A 9,099-nucleotide genomic window follows, 5' to 3' on the forward strand; every position below is an offset into this window, starting at 1 on the left:
ATTTAAATTTTTAAAATTTTTCATTTCAAATAACATGATATTGATGATGTTAAACACTCTAAAGTACTCCCTCTGCTAACCCTTTTTTTTTTTGGGCAATTAACAGGCATTTTACTAATCACCAAGTATTCATTGTACCTAACCAGAGCACACCACATCCAGGTTGCTCATCTCATTTCACCTATCAAAACAAACTCCATTTCCAAAAGACATACAGTACCTATAAAGAACAAATTGTATAAAAAAGATCCTATTTTCCCTAACTTGTATGCACTTGCTCAATTTTTACTTTATTCAAGATTTTAAAATTATATTTTTATTTTTACTTATCACTTTTTAGATACAAGAAAAGATAAAAAAAAAATTATGTTTTATGCATAGATTAATTACCTACGTCAAATCATTTTCAAGTCCATTAAAAATATACATCAATTAATATGAGTATCATGATAAATTATGCGCTTTCATTTATTATTTCATAAGAGCGCAAAGTTCACTTCGTAAAATGCGTTAAGTGCCGAAACCGAGAAGCAATTCGTAGTGTGTCCATAGAACTCATGGCGTAATGCAATGAGTGATTTTCACTCACAACAGAGCGTGAATAAAAATATAATTTTCTTTTTTATCAAATAATTTTTTTCTTCTTTTCCTTCATTTTCTCTGACGCTGTCACCATCTCCCACCCAGTTTATTCCTCCTAATTTCTCCGGATTTTCTTACGGAGGATTCAAAAATATTGAGATTAAATTCCTTGAGTAGAAAATATTGAGATTAAATAAATCCACACAAGTAAATATTTTTTGATTAAATTCTTATCAAGTCAGTATTGAGATTTACCATTTTGATTTATTATTAAAATTAATAGGTGAAATCTTGAACTAGTAATTGATTCATAAATTTACTTCAAATTTTGAACGATAAGAAAACGACAAATAAGCATAAAAAAGACGTTATAAAAAAGAGTGCTTTATATAATGTAATCATCAACTACACAATCCACAGAACACCAAAAATGGAAGAAGCTGCAAATTTAATTTCACAAAGCTGCAAGTAATATATAATAGTAGTAGATTAGTAGTGTTTTGATGACATTTATGAGTATTAACAATATAATTAGTACTATTAGCATATTGATAATTGTTTTGTTGAAATTCTTGCGGTGTTAAAGATTGATAATAATGTCTTTCAAATGCATCAATAAAAATAATCAACAAAAATATTTATCTTCTCTAATAAATTTCATAATACTAAATGCATACAATTTCTTATTTATAATTTTAATTTACCTTTTAATAACTATAGTTTAATATACTTAGTTACAAATATATTTTGTAAGGGGTGTAAGTATAAAATTTCTTATCCATGTAATAATTCAAGTAATCATTAAGATAGTGAAGGTTTTGGTCAATTTAGTGAAAATAACCCTTTATGACTATTTAGGAAAAATAATTACCCGAAATAACTCATGTTTGTAAAATTACCTGAAATGGCTCAATTTATACCCTCACTTCAAAAGCATGTTGTATATTTGTACCCTCACTACAATTGAAAAAATGTTGTATACTATTGTCTACAATTGAATTTTTTTGGATATAAATACCTCTTATATACATTATTATACACTTTTATACAAGGTTAATACATTGTCTACTCCAGATGTGTAAAGTTGTATATTGTTGTATATTGTGAAAAAAGCGGATATGCGGTGTAATTTTAAAATATGGCTATGCAAATGTAATTTTATATGCTAGATTATACATTATTGAAATTTCCCCATATATTTATGGATGGGTTTTCAATGAATATACCTAATGGTGTCTTGGTTTTTGAAATATATATTGTGTAGAACCTTTTGAGTTAATCTTCGCAAAGAGATTTAGCTAATAAATTTTGTATGAGCCATCGTTTGTTAAATTCAGATTTTATGCTCACAAAATTAATTAAACAAATAGAGTATATTAGAAAGGGCATATTAGTCAAATCATAATCTTTTCACATAAAAAATTAGTATGTTAAAAGAATTGTTATAAAGAAATCAAAATAAGGAATATAGGTGTAATATTGTAAACCACAATGGTGGTGAAACATGTACCCAAACATGGAAGGAGGCCTCTGAAATTATTCCTTAAATTTTTGTCAAGAACATCAATCATGTATTTTGTGCGAAGCCTTGCTTAAAAAATTTCTCTTTTTTCTTTCCAATATATGTACCTTCAAGAATATGTATATATTTTTGTAAAGGGAGAGTCTCCCTACTCCCTTGCGTATTTTGATACGATCAAATGTAAATGGGAGATCCCCTCTTATCGTAGTTGTATCTTGTATAGTTAGTAGTGAATCTACTTCCTTCTTACGTCTAAGATTGAATTTGTTCAATCTTCACTAGGATTCAGGAGGTAAGGTCTAGTCCTCTTTTGACTCTACTTCCTCCTTACCTCTACGTATATATACCCCAGCTATTACAAAATGAAATAAATATATTTTTGTCGCTGTACAAATGATGCAAATATATCCTTTCTGCTGAACGATAGGGGTATATTTGCATCATTTTATAACAATAGAGATATATATTTACTTTAAATTGCAAAGTTAAGAACTATATATGCACCTTTTCCCAATAATAGGAGTATGATTTTTCAAAGAAAAATCTAACTTCTATCGAATTTCCCCATAAGTGCCCCTTCAGTGCAATGAATAGCAGGTTGTCTTATCAACAACAGCCCACAAATAATTTCCTAGTAAGCTCCCGTCATTTTCATTTGATTAAATTTAAGGATGTTTAGTAGTGGCACAATTTTTCTAAATTTCATTATTTTGTCTTTTTTCGAAATTCAAACATTAGGTATTTGTCAAAATGATATTTCGTCAATTTCTTGTAGGATTATGTATGACCTACGTTATATTAATTTATATAATAGCCAACTGCAAAAAGATAATCAAATAAAGAAAACGATGGATTTATGTGAAAGAGATTCAAAGAAAAAAACTTGAAGATGCAAAAGAAGAGAACCCAGAAACAACTAGTTTTAGGTTTTCATTTGCACTTTTGGCCCTATTTTGACTGGGATAAGTTTTTTAGCCAACTTCTTTTGGGGTGGTATTTAAATTTTGCCCCTCATATTTGTGGTCTTTAAATTTTGCCCTTCGGCTAAAATTCATAGGTTCCGGGTTCTAACCCTCGCTCAGTCAAAAATTTTAAAAAAATTTGCAAAGCAAAGTTTAAATTTCGCTATGCCCCCCGGCAAACTTTTAGTTATGTTTAACTAAAAGTACTGCCGGAGAAACATTGCCTTGAAGCATATATATATATATATATATATTTTTTTTTTAACTTTTCAAGGTAAACTTTTAGAATGCCTTAACTAAAAATGCGCCCATAAAACATAACTAAAAAAGTATGCCCCATAAGCGTAAGTTTTCTTAAGGCATAACTAAAAGTTTGCCTTATAAGACGAAGTTTAAATTTTGTTATGCCCCTCAAGGAAACTTGTTTGAGGATATATATATATATATATATATATATATATATATATATATATATTTGACTTTTCAAGGTAAACTTTTAGTTATGCCTTAACTAAAAAGTATGTCAAAGACATAACTAAAAGTATGCGTATTTAACTTTTCCTTAAGGCATAACTTAAACTTAGGCTTTATAAGGCAAAGTCTATGCCTTAAGGAAAAATCTAGCCTTATGGGACATAATTTTGTTATGCCTTAACTAAAATTCGCATAAGGCATAACTAAACTATGTCTTAGGAAAATTCGCCTTGTCGGACTTTTTTAGTATCTTTGATCCTAAGATAACTTTAGCTTTTCCTTAAAGATTATCTGGGATCAAGCATACACTCCGATCTTGCCTTGCGAAAATATTTTTTTATTTTATACTTGAGTGGGGGTTCAAACCGTAACTTCATGTATTCGCTCACCTTTTCCACGCGAAGCGCACAACTTACCAAATATGAGGGGCAAAATTTAAAGATCACAAATTTGAGGGGCAAAATTTAAAGACCACCCCAAAAGAAGGGCAATCCGCGCAAAAAAATGATTTTTTGAAGGACAAAAATTAAAGACCAGCCCATTTGAAGGGCAAACCGTGCAATTTTTGGATAGTAATTTCTATCAACGCAAGTTGTTCGAAAATGCCCAAAAGTAATTTCCTAGAAAGTGAATTACAGTGCATGCTTTTAATAAAGTTGACCCAAGAATTAGGTTTCCAAGAAGAAACCATTAAAGCTGTGGGTATATGTAGAGCTCTGTTTATCTTTACTAAAAAATCATCTCTTCATTCTTGCATCTTATCAAACCTTAGTTCATCCATGGATACTCATTTTACTCAAGGAGAATCATCTACATCCTCCAAGTTCTTTTATGATGTATTTCTGAGTTTTAGTGGTAAAGACATTAGAAAAACATTCTTAGGCCATCTTGATCACAGATTGCGTCAACACGGATTTCAAATCTTCAAAGATGATAAGAGTTTAAGAAAGGGTGATGTGATTTCACCGGCACTAGAGGAAGGAATTGAAAATTCAAGGATTTCCATTGTTGTTTTGTCAACAAATTATGCTTCGTCTCGTTGGTGTCTTGATGAATTAGTTAAAATTCTTGAATGCAAAGAAAAGTTAAAGCAGAGAGTTATGCCTATCTTCTATGATGTTGAACCTACTGAAGTGCGAAAGCAAACTGGGAAATTCGGTGATGGATTTGCCAAACTCAAGGAACGATTTGGGGATCAAAGTATGGAGAAGTGGAAAGCTGCACTTACTGAAGTTGCAAATTTATCTGGAAGCGAATTGCGAGTACTTGCTAATGGGTATTGTTTCTTTATTCAATTATTTACGTTTATTTGTTATTTGTCCTTATTTTTTACACTTTTTTTAAACCAAAATCCATTCACCTAGGCTTTCATCTCTCTGGTGATGTAGGGCTGGCAAGACCCCTACCACGTCCATTGAAATCCAAAAAGTTACAATCAAATGGAGGGGGGCATAGAGCCTAACCTCCTTAAAAATTTTAGGACAAGAGAACCTATCCCTATTAAGCTTATCGATCAAGAGATCTTACACAGAACTTAACTAATGCATTAATCTATGAATAATTAATACATTTAAATAGCAGCTGACTCAAGGAGGATCAAAATGCCAAGTAGCCTTCTTTTTTATTCTTCTTCCGAAGGATGGAAAATCCAGTTTATTCATCCCCAAGGGGCCTCTCTAGCCACTGTAGGCAGATCTCCTTCATGCAAAAAAAATCTTGGGACCTGATTTTCAGTAGCATATTTGGCTAGAGCATCCGCCACTTCATTTTCTTCCCTGTAGCTATGTTTAATTGTGATACTTCTCTGTGAGACCTTGGACTGGATTTCTTCAATGATACCTTGTATCCTCGAAGGAGGTGTAATAATACCATTGATTATCCTAAACACTATCATGGAGTCCAATTCCATGATAGTATATATAGTTTTTAGAAGAAGAAGAATGGATCATTGATCCTGATCACTTTACACACGAAGAAGAAGAAGATTCAATGAATTCTAATTATTGTGATAGTGTATACGGGTCTGTATACCTGGTATATATATACACGGAGAATGATCAACTTGATGAGTTGTTAATCATGTAACTGACTAGTACTTAATAACTAACTCATAATTAGCTATTAACACTTAAGTCCCTGAACTTCATAACTGATCTCATAATGATCCTGCTAACTAACTTTAACTAACATTTAACCCTCTAACTAACTTAACCACCATTTGGATCACTTGTCTCAACAATATAGCTTAAATTATTTCATAAAATGTCCTATACGAACAGGCAAGTTATCTATTTTACTCCTTCAAATTGGATTTCCCATCACGTACCTACCGGAATTATGATACCGCTTAGCTTCATCCCACTGTGTTATGCCTTGGGTATTGAATTTGATTTGTCCATCAAATAATTTCAAATATCAGAAGTTTCTTTTCTTTTAACTTTCAACTTTGATAAAAATCGGTAGGTGTGAATCAGAATTTATTGAAATTATTATACAAGATGTCGAAAAAGAGGTCAGCCAGACACCTCTAGATGTTGCTTCTCACCCAGTTGGAGTAGATTCTCGTGCCAAAGATATAATAGAGTCGTTATTGCAAAATGGACGTGAACATGAAGTTAGCATGGTTGGTATACATGGAGTTGGTGGAATCGGAAAAACAACTCTGGCAAAAGAAATGTACAATCGGTTATCTCAACATGGACACTTCGATGGTAGTTGCTTCCTTTCAGATGTTAGATCACAAGATGAAAAAATTGGTCTACACAAGCTACAAGAGAAACTTCTCAATATACTTCTCAAAACCGAGGACGTCAAAGTTAACAATGTTGATGACGGCATCACCAAAATCAGAAGAAGACTCGGGTCAAAGAAGGTTCTACTTGTTCTTGATGACGTGGATCATATAGACCAATTAAAATCCTTAGCAAGAGAAAGAAGTTGGTTTGGTTCGGGTAGTTTAATAATCATTACAACCCGAAACAAGCGAGTGCTACATGAGCTTGGAGAAAAAGAGAGATATGAGGCCAAACTATTAAATGATGATGAAGCTATGTTACTTTTTTGTAGCCATGCTTTTGACAATCCTTCTCCACCACAAGATTATGTTAATTTGGCACAAGACATAATCAAATATTCAGGTAGGCTACCATTAGCTCTTGTGACATTGGGGTCACATTTGCATGGAAGATCAATAGAAGAATGGAAATCTGAATTCAAGAAACTAAAAGCAATTCCTCATGAAGATATCCAAAAGATTCTCAAGATAAGCTTTGATGGACTTGATCATGATACAAAGACTGTTTTTCTTGATATTGCATGCGCCTTCCATGGGTTTCCTGAGGATGAAGTTACCAAAATACTAAATGCATGTGGTTTTCATACTCAAAGTGAAGTTGCAACTTTAGTCCAAAAACACTTGCTCCAAAGGGAAATTGAATGGTACCTTGGGAAGAACCAGCTTTGTTTGGTGATGCATGATCTAGTGCGAGATATGGGAAGAGAAATCGTTCGCAAAGAATCACTTCCACACCCTGGAAAACGGAGTAGATTATTCAATCCTAAAGAAGTTTGTGATGTTCTACAAGGAAATAAAGTCAGTAAATCCTTTTTCTTTATCTTGGTTCTACTTTTCCTTTTCCATTTGTTTGCTTATTGCTTTAATTTCTATTGTCACACATCATTGAATAAGGATTTAATTTTTCTTAATTATTAATTTGTCTTCATCTGAATATTTACTCGAGGTGGAAGTGTATTGTAGCCTTAAGATTTCTATGCCTTTCTAAAAGTGTTAAATAGGTATATATGTGGAGCTTTTACGTTATTATTTCTAAAACTATATACAGTCAAACCTCTCTAATACAGCATTGTTGGGTCCGAATTTTTTTAGCTGTTATAGAGAACGGTTGTTATACATTTATAACATCATTTGACATTTAAATAATAGTTAGCTATTATAGACAAAAAAGATGCATAAAATCTATTTTTATTTTTATATTTAATGTTGTAAAACAATAACAAATTATTTAAATTTTAAATCTCAAATATATAAATGCTTCACTAACTAAACATTAAAGAAAGTTGATACAATTTCAATAAATTCTTACTGAATGTATAAAGTTTGAAGTTCTAAGGCACTTAGGCACACATTTTAAATCTATAGTACTTGAAATTAAATTCTTTCAAGATTGATGGGAGAAATTTATAATTGTATCTCTTAGTGGTGATATAACCCTTGAATTTAGAAGATTTGCATCAACTTTCAAAGAAAGCGGGTATCCAATTGCTTTCCCTTTGAAGGGAATCTAAAGTTGAATTGTCAATCTTCTAACTCAAATTCTGTTAACAATAGGTTGAGCTTCTTCGTCAATATTTCCATCATCGTTCGACTTCCATATTTTTTTGTTCTTTCACCCAATGACATAAGCAATGAACAATCTCTTCATGAACAAAAGCTTCAATGATGTAAGTTGTTGCATCAAACTCCCATATGTATTCATATGTAATATTCTATCGTAAATATAATTTATTAAAGTATCAAATTAAGCATTTGATTAAAATCTATACTACATTATTATCATATATTCTATATTTATAAAGATGGTTAATTATTATATTACCAAAAAAATAAAAAATAAATAGCTGTTATATGGGGTTAATTTTTTAAGAATTACATGTCTCTTTAATGAAATATTTAATGTAGCCCATATTATGGTAACAAATTATTTACTCCTATCTCTCCAAGTTAATTATTACATTACCAAAAAAAAAATGGAAAATAAATAGTCATGAGTAATGGGGTAATTTTGTAAGAATTACATGTCTCTTTAATGAAATATTTAATGTGGCCCATATATTATGGTAACAAATTATTTACCTTATCTTCCAAGTAAATAATAATTGTAGCAGATAATAATTTTGATTATATATGCGTATCCGAAAGTTTCCTTGATGGAGGAAACATTTATTAAGTCCAGTATATCCTCCTAAAAGATTGAGATAATTGCAGTTCTGAAAAGAGAAGAAGAACTGAAGAAGATATGAAAATGGGTTGGTGGGTTTCTGGAGTTTTTGAAAAGGGATACATTTTAAAATTGGCATTTGGTTTTGGAAAAGGGCCCCTTCTGATAAAAATTGGGGAAATTTTTTAAAATTTTAAAAGGGGTGATATATTTGGAGCTAAAAAATTAAGACGGGGGTTATTACAAAAGATAAGAGGGATATTTTAACCCTTTTGATGGCGGGGGTTTTTTGACTATTTTCCATCACAATCTATATCCAAATTGGGCGGGGATATTTTCTTTTAAATTAATTTTATTTTTATCCAAAATTTTTTGCGTTTTCCTTTTTAAACCCTTTAAAAAGCATTCATTAAAAAATGACTATTTTACTGTTATTTTTTTCAAAATATAATCGTCTTTTGAATCACTTCTTTAGTGATCTCCTTTTTGAGGAAAATAATTACTACTAAGGTAAATGGCGAAAAAAATGATTAATTTTGCCTTAAACTTTTAAAGCGACAAATAATTTAAGCTTTATTTTTTGCTCTTACACAATTTGAAA

General features: G+C 31.0%; 1 protein-coding gene across 1 annotated transcript in view; it reads left to right on the forward strand.

Annotated features, from left to right (window-relative positions):
• LOC132060899 (disease resistance protein Roq1-like) overlaps positions 1-7,252 on the forward strand; it is a 17,974-nt gene extending 10,722 nt beyond the window's left edge. Inside the window, exon 2 of the mRNA XM_059453801.1 lies at positions 6,004-7,252. Within this exon, the coding sequence (XP_059309784.1) occupies positions 6,004-7,252 (1,249 nt within the window). The remainder of the gene's footprint in view (positions 1-6,003) is intronic.
• The last annotated feature ends 1,847 nt before the right edge of the window (positions 7,253-9,099 follow it).

This window comes from Lycium ferocissimum, chromosome 1 (genome assembly GCF_029784015.1).
Source record: "Lycium ferocissimum isolate CSIRO_LF1 chromosome 1, AGI_CSIRO_Lferr_CH_V1, whole genome shotgun sequence".
Classification (NCBI taxonomy): Eukaryota; Viridiplantae; Streptophyta; class Magnoliopsida; order Solanales; family Solanaceae; genus Lycium; species Lycium ferocissimum.